Source organism: Tympanuchus pallidicinctus, unplaced genomic scaffold (genome assembly GCF_026119805.1).
Source record: "Tympanuchus pallidicinctus isolate F22 unplaced genomic scaffold, pur_lepc_1.0 scaffold11, whole genome shotgun sequence".
NCBI classification, from domain to species: Eukaryota; Metazoa; Chordata; class Aves; order Galliformes; family Phasianidae; genus Tympanuchus; species Tympanuchus pallidicinctus.
The window spans coordinates 11065432-11090618 of record NW_026294627.1 but is presented as its reverse complement, the minus strand read 5'-3'; the positions used below and the strand labels follow the sequence as shown (position 1 = coordinate 11090618).

At 37.8% G+C, this 25187-nt stretch overlaps 1 protein-coding gene across 2 annotated transcripts in view; it reads left to right on the top strand.

Moving 5' to 3' along the window:
• Positions 1-25187, top strand: part of TRPC6 (transient receptor potential cation channel subfamily C member 6) — a 95361-nt gene that overhangs the window by 40546 nt on the left and 29628 nt on the right. For both annotated transcript variants that reach the window (XR_008203469.1, XM_052670910.1), the window contains exon 2: positions 18507-19281. Coding sequence is in view for 1 of the 2 variants with exons in the window: in XM_052670910.1 (XP_052526870.1) it covers positions 18507-19281 (775 nt within the window). In the remaining variant the exon portion in view is untranslated. The remainder of the gene's footprint in view (positions 1-18506; positions 19282-25187) is intronic.

Here is a 25187-nt window from a genome sequence, read left to right as displayed (position 1 = left end):
ATAACTCAACTTCAGGAAACTCTTTCTTTTGCCCATCCTCTTTGTTTTAGGCATAGAGAATATGAAAAGGCCAATACTGATAGCATTGCTCCTCTTACTGCAGGCAGCCTGGAACTATAGGAAGGATTTGAGTTTTCCTACCTTTACTTCAAAGTCGACCAATCTCAGCAGTATTAAGACTTATAAGTTGTAAGAGCTATTCAAGAGGATTAAATGTACCTTATGTAGATGGATCTTGTAGATCTGTTTTGTTTCGTTAATGTCAAAATATGCTATGTAAAGTATGTTTGATACAATATTACACATGCAATTCAGAAGATGCCAACTAGTTTTAGAAAAAGTTTCTGAGCTATGACCCCTGATACTTTAAAGGACTTGAATTCCAATCTGGACTCCTTGGAGAGCACATTGGAAAATCTGCTTCAACAGTATTTCTTACTGTTAATGACTTTTATAGATACTATTACAGATCATCAGATCTATAATCATCAGTCTTATGTTAATGGTTTTCTCCAGGTATGGTTTTGCAAAGGCAAAAAGGGTTAGATGTGCAGAATGTCAGATGGCAAGAAAGTGAATCAGTATTGCTTTAGAGCTTATAGGCTGTTGCTGACACTCTAAGAGCTAATACCACTGAACTTTCACATTTATACTCTGGAATTTGCTAATGAAGAACACTGTGCTGCTACAGAGCTAATCAATTAGGGGCTGATCTCCCTGTCTCTCTGATACGTTTTATTCAGATGTTAATGTCTATTGAAGCTCCTGTTTAATTTCAGGCATTAGAAAGGAGTCTAAATCAAGATCAGCTGTATGAACACCATGGTCCTTCAAATTTTAAAGAAAAATTGCATCTCAGGCCAGCTACCAGTGCTTATAGTCATTTGTACTAATTTCTTCACTGTTCATTTCTTTTAGACATGAAATTGTTTTAGAAACATGAATATAATAAGTATAAATTGCCACTATACTAAATTTTATTCCATTTATCTATGATAGATTGTGGCTTTACATGGAAAAGCATTGCAAATATAATTTTGTCTCTAATATATATGCATACATTCAGTTGCCTAATTTAACATCTTTATCCATACGCAAGCCTTTAAAATATCCATTCAGAAAAGGTGTTTTATTAATTTATGCTGTTACAGCATGCACACATGTATGTGATACTTACAAATATTAAAATTAATGAGCTAAATCTCAAGCTATGCTAAATCCTGGTCAGAGAACAAGAAAAGAAACCGTCCCTTAAAGAGATCCTTGTGCCTTTCATGTCTGTGAGGCATCCAAATGAAAGTTGCTTACCTCTTAAGGTAAAGGATTCAAAAAACAGACTTTTTTGTTCTACCTGTGGTTCAAGAAAACCTTGTGAATCACTAATAATGATTATAAATATGTTCATATATATGTATATATACACATGCTGTTTATGTTACAGACCTCACTGTATCTTGTCTCCAACTGGGGCCAAAAGCACATGCCAAGGGAAGATGATGACAGTAGTAAGCACAACAAGACATATTTTCATCATTTCCTGCTGTTTACTCCTGAAAAGCTTCAGAAGCAGTATGCTTAATAACAGTGGTGGATTTCTGTTCTCTACATTTGCCCAGTTGCCCCTTGAGCCTATTGTAAACTTAGCACCTTCAGTTTTGTGTGGTGGGTTCCACATACTAACTGTACAATGTGAATCCTTTTGCTTGTTTTCAACCAGTTATCTGCTAATTTCACTTACTGCTCGATTTTCTTTAATTTACTTTGTAGGGGAGAGTCACAGTCTCAGCTTGTGCTTGGAAAATAAGTATGCAGTATAACTCGTCATCAGCTGTCTCTCCGGTGCTATTTAAAAACATGCCTACGGTGTGGTCAAAATAAAAACAGACATGACAGAAGGAAAATACATACTATGGAACTGCACTGTTGAGTTGCCAGAAGTTTAAATCTGTTTTTGTGTCAGTTCAACAGCATATGCTCTCTAGAGGGAAGGTTTGTCTAAAAATGGGGCTTTGCTCTTTCCAGTCTCCTGATCATTCTCGTGGATTCTCAGTAGCAGAGTTCTGTAGTTGCCTTAAGCTGAAGCAGGGATCTAAGCAAAAGCAGTCCTTAGGGTAGGAAATCAGCAAAGGGAATTGCTCATCATTCGCAGACTGTGGAAAGTAAGCTGATAGTGAATAACTTTCCACTGAGAAAAATCCTAGTCCTTCTGGATTTACTGATTTCAACCTGTTTTCTGCTACGTGAATCAGAACACTAAACTTGAGATATAATTCCTTTCAAGTTTCAGCACAGATTTAAAGAAGAGCAATATATCCAGGTTTGGTTTATGCAGCTGTGATGTGGGTGCTTGATAGAAAATATCCATAAGAGATTACATTATCTATTCTGCTTTTCATCTGTCTTCTAGGTAATTTTCTTTTCATTTCACTATCATCATAGATAGATCATCATTGATTAATGAATATAAAATATTGCTGCTTTTTTTTTTTTTTTTTTTTTTTTTGTATTGTGCTCATGTCAACAAATAGAGCACACAGTCTGAATGCAGTGCAAACCAAAACAGGCTATTGCAGTGAATTAAGCAATGTGACAGACAGTAGTTTTTGAGGTACAGATCAGTGTAAGTGTAGATCCTTTGCATTCATAGATTTCCATATATTGCAGCATGACTTTCATATAATCATAGAATGGCTTAGGTGGGAAGGGACCTTGAAGATCATCTAGCCCCTGCTGTGGGCTGGTTGCCCCCCACCAGATCAGGCAGCCCAGAGCCCCATCCAGCCTGACTTTGAACACTTCCGGGGGGGGGGGCATCACAGGTTCCCTGGGCAGCCTGGCCAGTGCCTCTGAGTAAGGAATTTTTCTTTACTATCCATCTTGAATCTTACCATCTAACCTAAATTTCTGCTCTTTTGGTTTAAAGCCATTCCTCCTTGCCCTGTCACTAACAGTCCAAGTAAAAGTCGGTTGTGCTCCTGCTTATAAGCTCCCTTCAAGGCAGCACAACTGGAAGGCTGCATAGAGGTCTCCCCAGAGACTTCTCTTCTCCAGATTGCGCAAGCCCAGCTCCCTCAGCCTGTCTTCATAAGAGTGGCCCTCCCATGGACCCAACTTTAACAAGCACTGTCACCAAAGGGATCAAGCCTCTCTCTCTGCTTGCTCTTCATCACTTATTCCTTGTCCTCCCACCACCTCTTACCATGGACCAACACAAGTGTTTCCATCTATATGATAAATTGGGTTGAGGAGCTGGTCTTAATGTAACCATTTTATTCAGAAATACCATCCTTTGGTTAAGCTCCTTGGTTCAGGTCAGCCTGGAGTTGTTCCAGCACTTACATCACCATAGCAAATGACATGGTACTGGAGCAGCAATGAGCAGAGGAGAGAGTGTTTCTGCAAGAATATGCATGAAGCAAAATCCTGACCTAATCCACTAGGCAGCAAAACTGCTGCATCAAGTAGATTATAATGGTGTAGGAATTAAGCTGTTTAATTGAATAGAGATCAGTTTTAACCTTTTAAAACAAACAAATAAATAAAACCGTTGTATTTGTCCCTTTGTCTTCATGGGATCAGTATCTAATGTTAACCAGGTTTCTGAAACACCTTGTCAGTAATTTATATTTTGAAAGTCGGTTTCCCTTTAAGAAATCTTCAAGGTTCCATCAGGGGCGTACCAAGATCAACTTGGTGTGTAAAATAGAAGTTTGCTTCATTTGTACCCAGTTTTAACATTGGTACGAGTATCCATGCTCTATTTTAAGTGCTTTTATTTATAACCAGTGGGACACAGATCTCAGGCTCGTATTCCTTGGTAGCACAACATTCCAGAGAGCTGTATGAGGGATATCTTGTTGATGTCTGCTGCTTCATTACTAATGTAATAATGTTTTGTTTATGGAGGCATGTTTGTCACAGAGAGCAGCTGTGTTTGTGTTACAGCCATTCTATTAATTGCCATCGTTCTAACTGGACAATGCTTAAGCTTCATTTTAAAAAGCAGCATGGACCATTACCATAAGTGAATTTAGTGCCTAAGTCTACAATTCATCAGGAATAATATTATGATAGCAATAATCAAATGATAGTAATAGGAAAAAATGACATTAGGGGAGTTTGGGGAATTTCAGTGCTGGACCTAATTAGTGAACTGATCAGTGGTCTCATATCTAGGTAAACAAATGGATCTTGAATAACCATCCCAGATGAAGTCAGATACTGGGCTTTTAGACTGCTAACTTCAGTAGCTTATTAACACAGGAATTCCAATGATATCTGGGGAGAAGAATAAGAAGCTTGCTTGAAGTGGCAAACCATGTTGCAGTTGTTATCTAAAATAGTCTTCTGCGATAACAGCTACTGATAGTCTACTCCTGATGAAGTGAGTAAGGAAAACTGATAATTCAACAGAGGCAGCACAACTGGCTGCTTCCCTACCTGTGTACTGTACAACAGTAGTAGTTCCATAAAATGCAAGTTTTGAGGTGGGCAGCAAGCTCGTGCCCAGGAGACCAAAGGATAAATTTCTCAAAGGATAAATAGCTTTTCAGCGCTTACACAGTGAGCCTCAGAAAGAACCATCAGCCTCAGTGACAAAGCTAGCCACCGCCTGGCTGACTGAGAGGAAACAACACAGGATGTTTACGAGCATACAAGCTCAGATAGACCTATGGAGATTGTTTAAGGCCCAACTCCTAAGGCATACAAGTACCTTTAGAATCACAGAGTCTCTTATTTACTCTGAGAATAGCCCTGGATAAGACTGTAAAAATAGATAAAGAATTTAAACTATCCCTTGAAATAAGTTTATATTGAGCTAGTTCTACAAAACACATGGCAGTGAAGTCTGTGAAACACCCATACCTTAGGTGTTTTATGTAAGAAACACAAACCAGGTAGCAATATAGCCAGTTGTGAAATTTATTTTAAAGTCATACTTTATATTTAATTGACTTTTAATGTTTTTTTCCAGTCTTTTAGCTAAAATACTAGTTTTAATTTGAATAATTATAACTATTTGATTGTAGTTTTACTGTTGTCTAGTATTGCTGAAACCAAAGAATTTTGGACTGACTCTCCCAAGGAGTAGGAGATATAAAAAAAAATATGTGGTGAAGCTTCAAAAGCTACTTCCAAGGAAACATATAAGGAAGTTGGTGCTGTGAAATTTTATTGGGAAGCTATGAATGTTGGGGACTGATGTTATCAAGTTCCAGGCTTAGTAAGGAGTTCCCTCTGGTGGGCACATACCCTCTGCAAGAAAGTCTTCTAAAAAAACTACTTCCTAGGAGCTGTCACAGTGATGCTAAGCAATTGCACTTAAAGTGCATTTTGAGGTTTGAATTCATTCTGCATTCTACAAAAATATTTCCGTAGAAATGTGTTAGTATAAAGGATGCAGTTTAGCAGAAATAAATACAATTCCGAGCAAGATCATCAAGTACTGGATGATAACAGTTCAGATTTTCAGCAGTGACCTTAAAATTAAACTTCAAATCTTATATGTAATGTCCAGTCTTATTGTTAAAAGTTTCCAGCAGCCAATATGAAAGTATTTGTGTCCTCAGGTACAACAGTATTTTCAGTCCTACAAAAGCAGTTCTGTGGCAGTCTTCTGAAGCTTAAAATTACACTAATCCCAAAATGAAAGAGTGATAAAAGGCACTCCACACTAAGCACTCTCAACTCCATTCTAGGTGTCATCTATTGTGTTATACCAGCTTACAGTGTTAATAATCTGTTGTTTTCTTTGCCTTCCGAGTATAGTATACAGCAGGTTCTGGGATGGTAAAGGACTTGTTTATCTCCTTTTCTTTGCTTAGGAAGGAATATGAATTCCATTTCTTCATTTGAAATCTACAGGAAGCAGAGTTCTTTAACCATTTATTTGTTGTTTCTGATAAATCTCCTTCAAGCAGATTCAGTTGCAGTTTTCCAGATTGCTTTTCCTCTTTGGACCATTTTTTCTGCAGACACTATTTTCTTACTTATCTCCTTAAACTTTTCTATTCGTTTGCCATTCTCTTTTCAGTGATGAGCAGCTGCTGCATTATTGAATAAGCCACCAGTTTTATTGGTGGAGAATGATAAATGAAATGAGGAGCCTAGGAAATGGTTCCTTGGCCTATGCTGTGTGCATTCTCTCCATCAGACAAATAAGTAGTCATTGAACTGCTTTCAAGGGGAGAGAGGAATATCTCCTGCTGTTCCCTGAAGAAAATGTTAGTCAGACCATTACCCTTCCAGCTTCACAGCAACAGCTGAACTTTTAACCACGCTGTGGACAGCAGAATCCTCTGCAGAATCAGATTGTTTTTAACTACTTCTGTGTAAAAGTATTTGTACGACATAATAAATCAGCTCAAGAAAACACTTTTCAGTTGTATTTAAGTAAAAACCTATGGCAGTGCAGGTCCCGAAATATCAGGGCAGTCCCAGAGGATGCATCAATTTCTACTGTAACTTCAGAAAACACTTCTAAAGGCAAAGGTGACGAGCTCATATTTGGTGTTGGTTGTGTATCTTCTGATTTTAAAAAAAGTTTGCCAAGACTTAGAAATAAATCTTATTTGTACCCTTCAAGTGCTGCAAAATAAAATATTTAAGGGATGATTGCTGTGAGCTTTTCCCACTTCTACTCATTTCTGCTGCAGTCACTGTCATTGGTTATTTGGAATATTTTCTGTAAGTCTCCACAGATAGTTTTGAATTGTTATTTACAGAGCACTTTAGCTCTACCCACTTATATTTTAGCACCTGCTTCTGAGGCATATGGGGGAACTTTGAATCTTTATATCAGTGTGGATGCATTACAAAATAACATATTATCTTACATAACAGATTTTTTATGTATGTTATATATATATATATAATTAAGAAATATTAAAGAATAGAATATCCAAGTAATCCTCTCCTCTATAAATAAGCTTGTTCCTTCTTACCAACAAGTTTTGGGGTCTTCAGGGCTGCAGGACACTTAGCAATCTTAGATCTGAATAGATATCCCATTCTTTTACACTATAATTTGAACATTATCTTCCTGCAGTCCTCTCTAGACCAAACAAAGCCTGCTCATCCTTCATTTTGCATCTTCCAGACTCTTGATCAGTTCTGTTGTCATCTGCTACACCACTTGGTTGTTTTTGAAGTGTAGGGCCTACTCATTACTACAAGATTGTGTAATTCCAATGTAATTTCATATCTGTTCCTTTCAGGCTAACCTAGGCCAATCCCATATTTTAGTGTACACTTGCTTATTCTTACTTAGGGATAAAAATTTTCACTTAATGTCAAATTGCATGGCATTATTTTAGACCATTTCTTTTCAGATACATTCATAACCCTAACCTTGCTTTCCTCCTGTTTTTGATTCCTCTCAGTATGAACATTTGAAATTTGAAGTTTATACTCTATCATACACAAAACTTAATGAAAATAACTAAATAGGATCTAAGATTTTCTGAGCAACTTGTCTTTATAACCTTGGATTGATAACTACAGTTTTCCAACTGTTCAGCTCCTTCTTCAAAGTTTCATTCAACCTCTTTCTTTAGTTTCCATTTAAAATGTTATGGGTGACAACAACAACAAAAGTCTTACTAAAGGCCTGCAGTGTATGTATGGATCTAGATTGATTCGAGTTTTCTGAAATCTTCCCCAGATAGGTGGATGGGAGTTGATTACTGTGTTTTGAACATTGTTTCAGCCAGGTGTTTGAGCTTCAACAAGCAGTGTGTACTATTCTCAGGTTTAGTAATTGGCCATTTTTCAAAATTCTTGAGCTTTAAGACATAGAGAAACCTGTGATTAAGCCAGAGTGACAAAATGCTGTACTGTCTCCTTTCTCTCTACTTTTAGAGTATTTATGATTTCAATATATCTCTTTAGGATGCTGCTGGCAGTTGTAACTCCTTTTATTCTTCAGACATGCTTCAAGGCTGTGTTACACAAGAACACTTTTATTTTCTCTTAATGAAAACTACAGCCATTATGTCTGCTTATGCATGAGTGTACTTATGTTAATGGCTTCACTACAGTCTCTCTTACTAAAGTTTAGTTATAAGACAAAAGCATAAAGGGATGATGACTCCACCACTTCCCTGGGCAGCCTGTTCCAGTGCCTTCCAACTCTTTTGGAGAAGAAATTTTTCCTAATTTTTCCTTAACCTCCCCTAGTGCAAATCAAAACCATTCCCTCTAGTCCTACCACTACTTATGCAGGAGAAGAGGCCAACCCCACCTCACCATAACTTCCCTTCAGGTAGTTGTAGAGAGCGATAAGGTTTCCCCTGAGCCTCATCTTCTCTAGGAGGAGACTAGGACTAAACAATCTCAGTTCCCTCCCCATAAGACTTGTGCTCCAGACCCCTCAGCAGCTCTATTACCCTTCCCTGTACATGCTCCAGGGCCTCAATATCTTTTCTTAATGAGGAACCCCAAACTGAACACAGCGCTTGAGTGCAGCCTCACCAGGGCTGAGTACAGAGGGATGATCATCTCCCCGCTCCTGCTGGCTGCACTTTTTCTGATATAAGTCAGGATATCATTGACCTTCTTGGCTACCTGGGCATGCTGCTGACTCATGTTTAGCTGAGTGATGAATCTAACACCTCCAGGTCCATGTCTTCCACACAGTCTTCCACCTACTCTGCCCCAAGGCTGTAGCATTGCCTGGGGTTGTTGTGGCCAAGGTGCAGAACTTGGCTTTCCTAAGAAGCTATGTACTATTTCTCCAGAGCTAATACACTTTTGAAAGTAAAGCCAAACCACAAGCTTAAATGAGTCAGCAGAGTACTCTTAAACAGCACCTAGTGCAAAAGAAAAGGAGGAGTCTAAACTCTCACCACTCACGCTCGTTCAGCCTTTATTTACTCTTACAGATTCTCCTAAAAACCTTTTTACTTTGGATTAGGGTGCTGGATGTGCTCAAAAGTTTTTCCATTCCCAAACTTTCCCATCTCCACAGCTCTTCATTGTGAAAGTCAGTGTCCTTGGACAGAGCTGAGGTTTGAAATAGGATCTTTCGACACAGTTCTTTCAGTTCATAAATCAGACTCTCACTTCCCAACAGCTGATTAAGGAAAACCTGCAAAGGCAGGAGACTTATCTCTGGCACCAGAAGAGTCATTAATGCCCAGGTGGTTTCTGGGATATAAATGCACCAATGAGATAATTAATGATGTACATTTTAACACAAAATGGTTGCTGATCGTTTTACTGTAAACACTGACAAATGGGGTTACTGTATAGTTTTGTTCTGTAGTAAGTGCAATGCATGGATGTAGTAGGAAGTGGGATTAGCTTGATTTAGCTAAACAAAATAAAGATTGAATGCATGCATGATTGCTATGAATTTGAGTGTTGCGAGTAAACATTGTCAGGTGAAATTGCTACTTAATTTGAAAGGCAATTCTGATTTACAAACTAAATCAGATAAATGTAAGGTGGCCAATTATTCAATTTAGATTGAAAATTAGATGAATATTTCTGAGAGAACAATCAAATTCTGTGTTAGTTTTTTATTGAGATTAGTGAGAGAAAAGAAAATCCCAGCAGTAAATTGACTTCTTTTAAGTCAGAGCCATTAAGTCAGAGTCATATTTACTGGAACCATTTGAGATGATATCTATGCTTGTAAGGGGCTTGCCTCTGTGATCCTTTGGTGCTCCATGTTTCTACTAAATTGAAGAAGACCTTAACTTAATCTAATCTAATTTTCTCTCTTTTTGTAGAGAATAAATCCACATGACTGATTTGTAGGAGTTGCTATGAAGTTAGAAGTTAGATGACTTGAATGTGATCCAGTATAATTCACAAAATCTACTTTATTGTGCTCTAAGTGGAAAATGCAATAGAGACTGTATGACCTCTGCTGCTCTCTTGTGTTTTATTTCTTATTTTGTGGAACTCCTTCCTGTAATGTGGTATCCAAAATGGTGCAAGTATTACAGTTTGGTCTTGCTGGCTCTTAGTAATATGTTAGTACAGTCATTTTGACTACATTGCTGCCAGAGTGCATTAATTATGTGTTGCAGCCAGCAGTTTGTAAAGGCTGAGATTTCATGCTACTTTAAGAATAATGTGGCTAATGGGTCATAACACAGGTAACTTTTTGTTTGCTTTCGATTGAATGAGAAGATGCCAGTAATGGTAAAATAAATATACTCTTCTGGATCAAGTTCCTCTCCTTGCCTTTGGAGGCAACCAAGTATTTTATACCTTTATTAACAAACTCCCCAATTAATATTTATGGTGTGTATCTAATTAAACAGAAATTCTGAAGTAGAATTATTTGCTTTGCCTGTTGCAAGTAAACATATTTATAGTGTTGTACTGCGAAAACCAGTTTTAATTATAGAGCCTTAATTTTAATTAACTGTAATTGCAAATGAGCAAAATGGGAATTTTGTTCCATATGTATAAAATATATTGGTTGAGGGAAAAACTACTGAAAATGTATTACACTGAAATTCTAGAGCTCAGCGTCAAAGATATGCTACAGCAAACAGTACAGTATTCTATTTCAGTCTGTAATAAGTCCTGTGCCAGAAGATGAGCTTCTCCCTAGGGAATATGTGTGCTAATTTTTCCATTTAAGCAGAGATTTTCTTATATATTTAGGCAAGGAAAGAGGAAATTATACTGGACAAAAAACCTAATTCTGAGTGTTTTTGATGGGCAGTGATTACTCTTTGTTTTGATAAATCATACTGACTACGTTGCTGGAATATAAATATAATCCGTTTCTATTATTTAAGAAATGAAAGGGAAAGTCAGCTAACAAACTATACTTTTTGCTGGTTAACTGAAGTTCAGTTAGCCAATCAAACAAACAAATTCTAGTTTTGTTGAATTCAAGGGTTTTTCTTTTGACTTTACACAGATCCAAAGTCATCAAAATCATTTTATTATATTGGATAAGTTTTACAGAGCAGGTAAAAATACGTGTTTTAAATTGTTATGGTGATTGTCATTTAGTTTAAGGAGATACTATACACTGAAGCCAATGGGGAGCTAAAAACTTGGGCACATCTGTTTCCCATGGAGAAAAATTTCCCTAGTAACTGTGCACAGTCATAGCTGACAGAGAACATGATAGTGGTGATGTCTGCCAGCTCTGGATGCAAGGTGTTAGGGCTGTGGATCCAGCTGGCTTATTTTAAGTCTAGGTCAATCTTCCTCGAGCATAGGAGTGCTTCACTTTGCATCTTGGTTTATGGATCCCTGAGGTCTGAGATCAGAACAGTGAAAAGTGGAGCAGAAAAAGCATCATCTACCTGCCTTACCCGTGATGTCCTCGGTCACTAGGTCCATCACCCCGTTGAACAGAGGCTCTACGTGAATTCTTCAGCTCTCCTTTTGCTGCAAGCTTATACTCAGAAACTGTTTGTGCTGCTTTTTCCGTACATGATATACTGTACTTCTATAATCTGTAAAGAGAAGTTTGTGTTCTGAATCCTTGTGTAATGGTGTCTTTTTGCCTTTATTGATTGTAGGAGCTGATTAGATTAGCGTCATTAAATTGAACTTAGTGTTTGTGAATGCTTCCCTTGATAGAGAATGGCACTGTGGGTTTTTGGAAGGTAGATTCATGTGTGCTTGCAACACATATGGAAAGAATGGGAAGAAAACTGATGGAGGAAGGATTGAGGAAGATATCGTGATATGATTTGGAGGAAAATAAATACTTACTAAAAGAGAGTTTGGATCTTCAAAATGAATTGAAGTAAAATAAGGTAAAGGAAATGTGATTGCGCTGGGAATTCGAAGGTGAGAGTTGTTGCAGTGTATCTGTCAGAAGATGGTCATCTCATCTTAGAGCCTGCAGAGGCCACGGAGAGAGAAATTGCAGCAGAGTTAGGGTAGGCACATACTGTATGCATAACAAAATGTGTAGTAGTTGATGTGCTAATTAAAATATGTCAATTTTTTTCCTTTTCTAAATGTGAGAAATAGATCAAAGTTGAGTACATGACACTTGTTACCTTACTCATTGCCCACTTCTGCTGCCTATTGAGTTGGGCAAAACTCATGCTGAGAAAACGCCTACAGTGGCTTTTACTGAACAAAGAAGTCCTCAAAGGGTTAAAATACTGCATAGTTTCAGAACTGATTAGAAAATTTTTATTTTAAATTCATTAACTGGATTAGAAACTCAAACTTCAGTAATACATAGTTCTATAAAAGTGCCTTGCTGTTGCATTTCAGTTGGAGTTTTGACTCCTTAGCAAACATTGTGAAGAAGTTACATTTGAGTAATCAAACTTTCATTTATTATTGTGAAAATATTTGCATTTGTCATCAAACAACTAAGTAGAAAGGAAACTGAGCAACTGATGAGTAAACTGTTTATTTAAGTCAAGAGCTAAATTGCCCAGTGATTTCTCAGATATAGATGGAAGTTTTCATTACTTGCTACCCTGTATCATTGAGAAAAGGCAAGGAGTTTTGTCAGAAAACGTCTCCCCCTGCACCCCTTTGCATTCCAGCTTGTATTCAGAGGGGCTGGAGGTGGCTGAGCTTGGCTTCTGCGTGATGTCCAATTCAGCATTATAATTCTAGTCTCATTCAAAATATGAACTATCACACAAAATATGAACTATAACAAATAGCATGCAGTTCATCTGTTTGTGTTCAAATTGGCTCTCACAACCACCCTTAAGAAATATGGCTATGCCCAATGAGAAATCTCATGGCTAGATTAGTGCAGTTTATTAAAGCAACAGATTGCAGATTCTTTTCAATTGCCTATGATAAATGTACTGCCTGCATAATATGTGAGGTTAACCAAGAGCTTCAGTAATATGGTCAAATGTGTTAAATGGTGGAATAACTCTACAGAGATTTCTAAGTTTCCTGGGGAAGAACTCAGTGTAGCTGTGTGTGTACCTCTTCCAATAGGTGTCCCTATGCAGGAGGAAGAGAGACTCAGCTTGTTGACTGGCCCCAGAAGCCAGTGGTGTCCTTCTGACTTGTCTGTACTTTCCCTAAAATTCCTTCTGTCTAAGGTCACTTTAATATTGTTATCTTAAACTGAGTGCAGCTTGGGTGACTATAGTCAAACATGCCTTTGTTTTGCAAAATTTACTCATAGAACATTTTTTTGACAGGAAGATGGAAAACTGCTATCTGAGAGTTGACTCTGGATAACAAGATAGTTGATCACTTCCAATAGTTTCATCAGTAAATAAAGTGACAGACTCTTCAGTAGGGGAAATTTTTTCTAACTAAAAGAGGGAAGGCTTAGATTGAATATAAGAAAAAAAAACTTGTGATAAGGGTAGCGAGGCACGGGTAATATGTTGCTCAGGGAGGTGGTGGAAGCCTCATCCTTGGAGACATTCAAGATCAAGCTGGGTGGGTCTCCGAGCACCCCTTATCTAGCTGCAGATATTCACTGCAGTGGAGCTGGAGTAGATGGCCTTCAACAGTTCTTTCCAATTCAGATGATTCTGTGATTTTATGATCAAGTCCCCATCCCTGAAGGATGATCATAGGGTTTGACTCTATGCTGCTTTTTTTTTGTTCCTAGTCAGCGTGGAAGTCTCCCATGGTGTTTGTAGACACCTAAGGTCGGATGTCGTGTAGCTTTCCTTGGAAGTTTACCTTCTCACAAGAGGTGGACCTTTCAGTAAGGGACCACCTGCCAATATTCCACATAATCTACCCTGAAACTATAGTCGCTCAAGCTTCACAATGTTTAGAAGGAGCTGGGGAGCTCACAAGCAGATGTCTCTGGGATTAGAGCTCTGAGGGCTCTTGAGCTGTTCACTATTTATGGGGTAAGATGATTGACTCACAGTCATAGTACTGAGCAAGACTGTATTACCAGTCCTGAGCAAGGTCTTAGGCGTAACAGCCAGGCCAAAGGAAATAGGAAAATGAAGTGTAAGTCAAATGAGTGATTGACTGCATAATATCAAAGCAATTTAAAAGAGCAATCACAGTTATAGCTACATGTAACTGTTAGATAATATGTTTAAATATTTGCTATTTTGTAATAAATTGCTTTTCCAACTTTTTTTTTTTTTTGACAGGACGGTATTTAATTCTATGTATAAATTAATTTTGAAAGCAAGCTCTTTTATTTTTAATATATATACAAGTATTATGTACTGTACAACTGTAGCTCAGGAAGAAGTTACATGCTCTTTATTTTTACATTTATCCTAATTTTCCCATCTTGAACTCTGTAAGCTTCCTATATTTTTCTAAACCAGTATTAAAGCTATTCCTGTTTAAAGTAATCACCTTGAACTTTTCTTTTTTTTTCTTTTTTCCTGTATTTCATTAAAGGTGCAGGTTTTGACCGAATAATGCTTTATTCTTTCTGCTCATTTAGGATTTCCTCCCATGATTTTAATAACTTCTTGCATTTATAAATCATTCAACTACAGAATAAAAAAAATGGCAAATCAGTATGTATCAGAAAATGTTCATTCATTAAAGTGCAGTAGAAGGAGAAAAGAATAATTCAAAAAAAGCATATAATATATCTTTCTGACAATAATCTGACACAACGATACTTGGTTTTCTAAATATCTCTTAAGAATGGCAATTCACAGTTCAGTGAACTGGCTTGGCATCACATTATAAAATGTCTTAACAGCAGTACAGCCACGGTTTTTGTATCTGCTTTTTGGAAATTTGTTTTCTTTCATTAGCAAAACTTACTTTTTATTAGTTAAATTCTAAAACCAACTGATGCTAAAGTAAATTTGGTGGAACCGTTTGTGTACAAGATACATAACTACACTCTGTATTGGTTTTCTTGTCTCTAGCTCCAGTTGATTTCACCACAAAAATGTATTTTTTTTCCAAGCATTGCACAGTTCTGATCATTTTATAAGAATTGACTATAATTGTCTTGTTCAAAATTTCATTATTATTTCACAAAGCCTTTTTTCCAGGAAGGTGCAAGACTCAAGAAGCATCAAGCCTGGTTAGAACCATCAACTATAACTCTACAGAGGGTACATGTGTTCTGGTGGACAACAGGTTGATTGTGAGCCAGCAGTGTGCCCTTGTGGCCAGCAGTGGTATCCTGGGGGTCATTAAAAAGTGTGGCCAGCATGTGGAGGAGGTGATCTTCCCCCTCTATTCTGCCTCTGCTGAGGACACATCTGGAATGCTGTGTTCAGTTCTGGGCTCCTCAGTTCAAGACGGGAAAACGTAGAGAGTCCAGGGAAGGGGCATAAAGGTGCCTAGAGGCCTGGAGCAGCTGTTCAGCCTGGGGAAAAGAAAGCTGAGAGGGGATCCTATAAATGCTTTTATACATTTCTAAAGGGTAGATGGATGTTCCATCCCTTAGATCATTTCTGTGGCCTGCCTTTGGAAGCTCTCCAACAGATCCACATATTTCCTGTACTGAGGACTCCACATCTGGATGCAGTACTCCAGGTGAAATCTCACCAATGCAGAGAAGAGGGGCAGGATCACTCCCCGACTCAGGACCTGGTGGCCACATATCTTTTCATGTAGCTGAGGATATGGTTGGCTTTATGGGCTGCAAAAGCACACTACTGGCTCCTATTGAGCTTACCATCCACCAGTACCCCCAGATCCTTTTTTGCAGGACTGTGCTGTGTCCTTTTTTTCCCCCAATTTGTACTGATTGCAAGGGGCTGCCACAATCACATTGCGCTTGGATTTGTTGAACCTCATGTGTTTCACCCAGGCTCACTGTTCAAGACTGCCTAGGTCTCTCTGAATGGCATTCTGTCCCTCGGGTGTTATCAACTGCACCACAGTGCTTGGTGTCATCCATAAACTTAGTGAGGGTGCACTTGATCCCACTATTTATGACCCCGCTATGTTCATGCAGTGCATGAACCTTAAACGTTATCAGATTTGCAGCCTCCCCCACCTCCCTTTTTTTTCCCCATTTTTTTCCCATAGTTGTCTTTTGTCTTTTCAGCCTACCAGCAGACTTTTATACTTCATGTTTGAACTTTTCAGGATCAGTCCTTTAGACCATACTTTCAAATCTGGGGATTCTCCTCCTAAAATGCTTGCAAGTAGGTAAAAAAAAACCCTGACTTCTATTTAATGAATTTCAGTTTTGGGCACCACTATTTTTGCCAATAACAATAACATTATCATCATTTAGTTTTTATGGTGGTTTTTTTTTGTTTTTTTTTTGTTTTTAATGAAACTTCTCCAGAGGAGGACTTATGAACACATATATATTTTATTTTAAGATTTCTGAAAATATGGATGGAAAATTTTATACCAACAATGTAACATATCCATCTGTAAGACATTAGCATATCTACCTATGGTTTCTTTTATGCTTTGAAACCACAGGAACTGAGACAGCCCTCAAGAGCAATCTCAAGGAGTAGAAGATGAGAAGAAGAAATGCATTTTTATTCTATATTGTGACTAAGGCTTTGGGACATTACAACCTTACCATTGTTGTACATTATTAGTACTGTCTGCATACTGAGCAATGTTATAGTTATCAATTTTGAGATATCCTACTTTCTATACCTCTAAATATCTTGCAAAGAATTGTCCTGCTCAGTTTAAGACATGGTCAATTTGAAGCATTTCCAGTGCTGCAGAGGACTGTATCTCTAAACAGAAAAGGCAAAAAGCAGGAAGGAAATTTGTAGGAAGGTTAAATATAAAACGTCTAGAAGATTTTTCTTAAAAGATATTTTGTATTGCTAATTTTTGTGAAGAAGTTTTGAGTCAGATTCAAATGATGATTTTACTTTGTTGTTTAAATACTCACATTCATATTAATTGGTACATATTTAACGAATAAAATATTGCTTGCAATTATTTTATGAGAAATAGTGAAAATGCTGAAGTGTATGTAAGCATATGTATATAAAGAATCATTAAGATACTATTCAAATATTCAAAAAGGAAAAAAGATGAAGTTGCAGTGAATATTGAGTAGATTAACAGAGTAATTTTAGGAGAGAAAATGATTTGCAGTTGAATTTCTGTTGAGGATTAGGAACTTAGTTGGCAGAGATAGTGTCGTGAATTAGATTTTCTTCTTGTTAGAGAGAATGTAGGATATTTTGCCCTGAAAAAAAAAACACAGCAGAGAATTCAGCATTCCTCAACAAGCTTAGTTTTGAAATGGTTCATTTTATGTTGTAATAATTAAATGCTTCATGAGTAAGACAAGTGAGGGATGGATTACATTTTCAGTAGTAGAACTACTTGCATTTCTGAGCTGTTGTAATGCTAGAATAATTCGGTGGCAAGCCACTAAATGAAGGAATTAATAGGAGGAGATCAACTTTCTGAACTGTAATAATGAAGAGGAGATGGGGAGGAACAGATGTCATACAGCACAGTAGGTGTGCTTTTATTATATAGAGTTCCAATTCATGAATGAGCAATTCTTTCTAGATATTAGAAAAGGATCAGCAAGTCAGAGGAGAAGCGTAAATGTAGGTTAGATAGTTGCTGGTGTAGTACCAGCAGTAAGGATAATAAAAGCAAGTGTAGTGTGCCTGCGTGCTTTTCTGAGGCAGATGGGGTTTTGGAAAATTGCTCACTCATCCTACTGTGATATGCAATCCCACATCCCATGGCTGCTGACCCCTTTCACACTGTGACTTAGCACAACAGACCCAGTAAAGAGCTATGAGTGAAACATTGCCTGAGGCCACGCAGGTTCATGTGGTGTCACTGGGGCTCCTGCCAGCCGAGTAGACATGGCCTATTCTCTTTATGCTCTGTTGTTATCATTTGTTTCTGGATTGAAGGCAGTCATTGCACCTAAATACTATTCTTCAGGTCATCTTTGTATTTAAAATATACATTTAAGCAATGAACTTGAGATCTGATGATAGCCAGCTGTTGCAGTGAAGTCCTTCAAAATATCTCTTCTAGAGCAAGAGTAGATGTCACAAAGTGGTGCATTCGTCCAGCAAAATGTAATTTTGCCCTTCTTGAAGCAATTCTCGTACTTAGCTGAATGTTTTCTTAGCTGAATATATTCTTCTAACCAGAGAGTGGAGTCAACGTGTACAAATGTTATTGAAATGAGTCTTTTTGAGTTTTTTTAAGATTGAAACAAAAAGCATGAAATTACTGTGCACATTGGAGAGAAGGGTGGAATATGAAGCAACAATGAGAAGATGAGAAGTTCAAATAGGTAGAGAAGTACTAGAAAAACAGAGGAGGGTTTCTGTGTCAACTTGAAAAAGAACCTTACCTTAAAAACTGTTACGCTACCTCTGTAATGTAAAGCAGAATTCAGCTTTGTCAGAAGTTGCAGAGATAAGAAAAGAAGTATAGTTTTAAATGATGATTGAATAGCATTTTTTCTTGTTCAAAGAAAGTGTGCTCACTACTGATTCCAGAGCTGTGTAGTGATAGTAGTTACAAAACGCATCAAAGTCAGGTTTTATAATCTCTATATTGCATTAAATATACACCACAGATAAATTATTACAAATATTTCATTTATTATTATTTGAGATCAACATGCCCTGTCATACAGCAGAATTAATACTTTCTCTGTTTCCACACAGCCGAGGCAATGAGAACAGACTCGCACTACGACGACAGACCATTCTCCGGGAGAAGGGGAGGAGACAGGCCAGTCGAGGGCCAGCATATATGTTTAATGACCACTCCACAAGTCTTTCTCTTGAGGAAGAGCGCTTCTTGGATGCAGCAGAATATGGAAACATCCCAGTGATTCGCAAAATGCTGGAAGAATGTCCCTCACTCAATGTAAATTGTGTGGACTACATGGGGCAGAATGCCTTGCAGTTAGCCGTTGCTAATGAGCACCTGGAGATCACAGAACTTCTGCTGAAAAAGGAGAACCTATCTCGGGTTGGGGATGCCTTGCTTTTGGCTATTAGCAAAGGTTATGTTCGGATAGTAGAAGCTATCCTAAACCATCCCGCATTTGCCGAAGGCAAGAGGCTTGCATTAAGTCCTAGCCAGTCAGAGCTTCAGCACGATGACTTCTATGCATACGATGAAGATGGAACACGGTTTTCTCATGATGTTACACCAATCATTCTGGCTGCTCATTGCCATGAGTATGAGATTGTCTACACTCTACTGAGAAAAGGGGCTCGGATTGATAGACCACATGACTATTTCTGCAAGTGCAGTGAATGCAACCAGAAACAAAAGCATGACTCTTTCAGCCATTCTAGGTCCAGAATCAATGCCTACAAAGGTCTGGCCAGCCCTGCTTATTTGTCCTTATCCAGTGAAGACCCCGTAATGACTGCCTTAGAGCTAAGCAATGAGCTGGCTGTGCTTGCCAACATTGAAAAAGAGTTTAAGGTGAGTAGAAGAAGACTTGATTTGACAGACACAGAATTACAAACTTCAATCAAAGATGTTTCTTCTGAACAGGAAAAGGTTGGAATCATCTTCATAAATCACTAGGATAATATAAAAGGTGGGATGTTTTGGTCACTTGTGCAAGCCAGATGAAATAGTTCTACTCATACACTCAATATTTTCTCATGGTTGGACTGAAAAATTTTGCTCACTTCTCACCATATTTTAGTTATTTACTAAAATGATTCTAAATATTGTCCTTTTTTAATATGCTGATTTTCTTTTTTGTTTCTATATATCTCTTAATCTTTTTTATTCAGTTATACTTATCATAGAATCATAAAATCATAGAATGGCTTGGGTTGGAATGGACCTTTCAGATCATCTACTTCCAGCCCCCCTGCTATAGGCAGGAACACCTCCCTTTGTGTCAGGTTGCTCAAAGCCCCATCCAGCCTGACCTTGAATGCTTCCAGGGAGAAGGCATCCACAGTCTAGATGAGCAACCTGTTCCAGTGTCTCACCACCATCACAATAAAGAATTTCTTCCTAGTATCTAGTCTAAATCCACCTTCTTCCAGTGGTTGTTTCACACTGATGCGCAACATTTAGTTGTATTTCAGACAGTAATAGTCTCACAAATATAAGCTTTTTGCTCTCAGTGGCTGAAAAGTCAGACCTTGTGCAAACACAGGCAGTATTAATGGTGGATTGCAGTTGTGGTTTAACCCTACAAACAGCCTAGCTTCTCACAGCTGCTCATTACCCCCCAGTGAGATGAGGGACAGAAATAGAAAAGGTGCAAGTATGAGAACTTGTGTGCTGATAAAAAGGCAGTTCATTACAAAGGCCCAGATTCTGATAAGAGCAAAATTAGTTCAGCTTAATTCAGAGAATGAAAGTCTGTCATGTGAAGTTTCTGGCAGAAATCCTTGAGATCTCAGTGGACTCATATTTCATCCAGTGCTTGCACTTACAGTTTAGAGAAGAGTATTTAAACCACATTCTCTTGTATCTTTCACTTCAGCAGCTGCTGGAGATGAGAACAAAAGGACTTGATTAACTTAAAAGGGAGTAAATTTAGAACAGAACAAATAAACATTTTTATACACCATAAGTGCAGCCTGCTAAGTGGCATGTCTGATTTGTAGGGACTGTATAGCTCATTTTACTGCACTTCGAGTGACACAAGTTGACTGATAGAGATAAATAACATCATCATCTCAAACTATCAGCAAGGATTGTTCTTTGAATGCTTGATGCACAAGGGAGCCAGAATTTGTCCCTGATGCTATTGGGGAAGGAAATAGAGCTCACAAGTGAAGAAAGATGGACTAGTTCAGTGAATGGCTTTGTGCAACCTGCTCTGTGTGACTGCTCAGCCCTGCATGACCTTTCTTTAGAGTTCTTCTTTTTGCCACAGTTGTCTTCTCTGAAATTAGAACTCTACTTCCAGGATAGTATTGTGAAAGAACTGCAAATTAGATTTTGAAGTAGTGTCACTCAGCAGAAGCAGGAGGCTGCAGAAGAGGCAGAGCTGTTGTACATCAGCCAGTCTCTGCTTGGGACATCCATATGCTTTAAGACAGGAACGTAAGTGGATAGGAGCAGTGAGGAGCAGGAGCACCAGTCAGTACTGGAGTTTAAGTCGCCATTAATTTAAGGTTTCACCAGAAGCAGACAGCTGGCAGCATAAGGTTTGGTATATTTTTGCAAGTACTGAAGCCACATGGTAATTCTGGATAAATATCAAAGACTAGAGAGAATATTTATATGTGCATTTATAAGTGGTAACATTTACACTATTAACAAGTGGTAACATTTACAGTATCAAGACAGGATGAGGGTTTAACTGAGGGCTACCAGACTTTGGTTCAGTGCAGACAGCACAAAGGTTATGTTTGCAGAGCTGCAGGAAATGGACACTGGCATCCTTATTGAGCCTGGACTTGTCTGGGTTCCTGCCAGCCTGTATCCCTGCTCATATCCCAGCAATTTTTATAATAAAACATCCCCTCATTTTATTTTAGGACTTCAGTGCAATTATCTCACTGGTGTAGACTCAGTGAAAAAATATGGATTTGGTTAAAATGTGCTACACTTGTTAGTGTAAAAATGTTAGTAGCAAAAATATTTAGTGTGCATAGTTTAGCTGGACATGATAAATCTTTAGCTCCACCTAGAGTTTACCTGAGCCATTTAAAGTATTCAAAAACTTGCCTAACTGAAACTAGAATTTACTGGTAATACATCATTGTAAAATTCACTTGTTTTACACTGCTTATGGAGTATTTTTTTAAGGTAAAATTGAACATGAATCTGTGCTATAAACAGCAAGAAGCAGAGCTCTCTGGCATAAATTCCTTTCTTTGGCAGTTTTATCTAGCACTATGTGCATGTTGTGTTTGGTTACAGGCATTGTTCTTTTAAGTGTTTTGCAGAATCATTCTTTATTAGGAGTAAATACAGAAAAAAAGTAGAGGACGACTTGTGAAGGAAGAGGGCTTGGACAGATGTGTGTAGTATTTGTGTATCAAGCGAGCAGTTAATTTAGGCTTCCTGTGTAATTTGGAAATTTGCAAGATTTTCTGAAAGCCATTTAATTTAGCTTTGGACAACATAGCCAAGCATGAAGCTTTAAAGCATACAGAACACTGGGGAATTGTTCTTGTATTTCTATTTTTTCTTTTTAATCTAAATTATTTGCTCACCCTCAAGCTAATATCTGTCTGTAAGGATGGAGATGATGTCTGATGAATGCTGTCCTGCAGAGACGTGGCCTGGAATTTTGAGAGGAACAGCTGTGGCCCAGTGCTGTTCAAAGTGGATAAGATTTGTATTTAGTGCAAAGTCCTCTGCAGCTCTAATGGCAACACACTGTTTTATTGTGTAATGAGATGGAGTGGAAAACTGCATCTTTATCAATAAATGTCTGCTGTAAAGTAATACCCCTAAAAAAGCCTTCTGAGTTTGTTTTTCTGATGAGAAACAAAATCCAAATTATGATCTCAAAGCCTGATTTTCTGTCTGTTTTCAATTTTACACACCAACAGAAATCAGGTTGCACTCTTCATCGTAGTCTCAGCTCTCTTAGGGAGAAGTTAACGGTACCTTTTAGAGATGAAGAACTGAGACATGGGAGGAATAAGGACTGTATTTGTAAGGGGAATAATGCATTTGTCTGCCTTTGTAAATGCCTGTCCCCTCAGCGTTTGGGTGCCAAAATTTGGCAAGAGAGATTTTTCTGAGCTGCTGAGGAGGCCTGAACAGCTATGTCACATTCACTGAATGAAACACACACCTCCCTGTTTGCAGAGCTAAGGGCTGATTCTTTTTAGTGACTCCAAATGTAAATTAATTGCAAACTGCCTTCTCAGTTCCTGAGGGCTGCTTTTTTAGTTGATTATGTTTAGAATTTGCTGTAGAAGAAAACTTGTGGAATTCTCTGTGTGCCGTTGGCCATTCTGAAAAAAATGAGTTAAATAGAACATTTTCCCTTGGCTCATATCAATGTCAAGAGACAGGAGAACTGGGAGACAGGCAGAAGTATCTGCATCTGTGACAGGGACGGTGAGATGGAGAGAAGCATGTGCTGCAGTTAACCATTTTGTCTGTTACCATGCATTTAAGTGGATGGAGAAAACAATAGGCCCAAGACAGTTATGAAATTGAACAGACTTGATTTGTTAGTGATGAAGTTCCCTGACTGGAGGTACCTTACCTGTGCTCAGCCCCTAACAAATCATCCTGCAGCAGTTTAAGATATGTAGGTTGCTCCAAAAAATAATGCCTTCTATTTCTTTTCATGGAAACTACAATTAATGCAAAGAGCACAATAACACTATTTGATAGAGAAAATTCTGAGCTACAAAACACCATTTTCCAGTGAAGCTGCCACCATTAGCTATGTGTTTTTGCTAGTGATGAACTCATAAAAATCTGCCCCAGCAGTGGTGACACATCGCAATTGTTGCCACTGCTAAAACACACTGCCTGTTCATCAGACTGCCCCTCTGCTCCACCTGTCACACAGCAACAAAATGTAATGGAATGCTGGTGAGAAGGTTCAGCCTCTACTGCCATACCACCAACGCATGCTTCTGATGAAGATAGCCAACATATTAAAATAGGAGGCATTAATTTCAGAGCAGCCCTCATCATCCCTCCTGTCCTCCATAACCTTCCCTAAAATAATAAGTTCTTCATAGGTGGATATATCTGAAGACAGCAAACTGTGAACTGGAGCAGGATCATACTAGCTTCAACTATACTTCAACTTAGCTTTCAGCTATACTTCGACTAGCTCTGCCGCGCAGTGGCCTTCCTGTACCATTGGAGGGACAGTGTGGATATACTGAGCATGGCCTCAATCCCAGGGCTCCTTTGTAACCCCACTGGGGAGATTTCAGCTCAGCAGTTGCTATTGATTGCAGCCATGGCAGTATTTCACAGAAGGGAATGCTGTTTTATCATGCTTGCAAATAAGAAAGTGATGGAGTTAGCTACAGTCTATTATGATGCTGTGTGCAGAGTGGAGATGGCGGTGGGCTAATTCTACAAAAGTGAATGGGGGTATCTGGCTATTAAAATGTTTTGTAACATTTTAATAAAAGGATTAAATTTAGAATTTAAAAAAAAAAAAATCACTAGAATAGGGTATCACATCTGAATTTTGTTTGGAGAATGCTGAAATGCATCGGAGACTACCATGGAGAAATTGTCTCCTCACATCCTGTTCTGAAGATCTATGCCATGTCTCAGACACTAGAGCAGGCAAGTATTGCTAATGAGCGTGTTAATGTGCATATAGGTACACATATTTAGATGACATATCACAAGATATGCCCATACCAGTATATTACAAAATAGTTACTTATGGCCAAATTGTTTTATTCATAACTTTGTAAATATTCCCTTTTTCCATTTGGTGTTCGTGTGTCAGATATCAGCCTAAATCTGCACATCATAGCTCGTGTGAAAGGGTACATCAGATGATTCTTTGAATCCCCTTCATCTAGGAATCTCAAAAGGCTGCTTTCCCTCTAACTTTCACTATTAACATAATTGAATACTAAATCTTATCTTAGATGCTGTTACAAAAATGAAAGCCAGAGAGAAGGTGATATGTTACTCACAAAAAATATCTTCCTGTACTGCTAAGAATTTAGGATTTTGGTTAATCTCTATAGTTATTCTTCTGAAGAAAGACAAATTAAATAATACAATAATAAAATACACAACTTGTCACAGAAAGATTCATTTTATTATTAAAGCTTCTTACTTCTGTGTAGATAAATGACATTAAAGTTCTCTTGTCTGATAGATCTGAGCTATCTGATTCACATTACTTTATTAAAAATATAAATCACATACATTATTAAAATTAAAAAAATTAATTAAAATTAATACTTTATTAAAAATACAAATCACACATAACTACATAAACATGTAGTTATACAGTGGTGTGCATAAGTACTTGTCTATGAATTTTTGCATCCATCTAAGGGAAATGAAATGTAAAATTCTGATGCAGTTCTTGAGTTTATCCAAGTAATTAACTGCTGTTGTTTTGTGGTTAGTAAAGGACAAACATGTATGAAGTACACGCTCAGCAAACAAATTAGGGTGTTCTGTGTTAAATAATGTTTTGTCTTTCTGGCTGTGCATTAGATAGCACTTGGTATGAAGAAGTAGTTAAAAAGAAAGGACTAAGCAGGCAGAAAGAAACAGAGAAGAGAGAATGTTATTAAGATCAAATCAGAAGAGGTAGAAATGTGTTCCTGTAATAACAGTATTCATAGAAATTTACTTTGAACATGAAATTAGAGAATGCATGACTGTATGGTAGTGTTTTGTTTTGTTATTACTTTTTTTTTTTTTTTTTTTTTTTTTTTGCATTCCCTCTT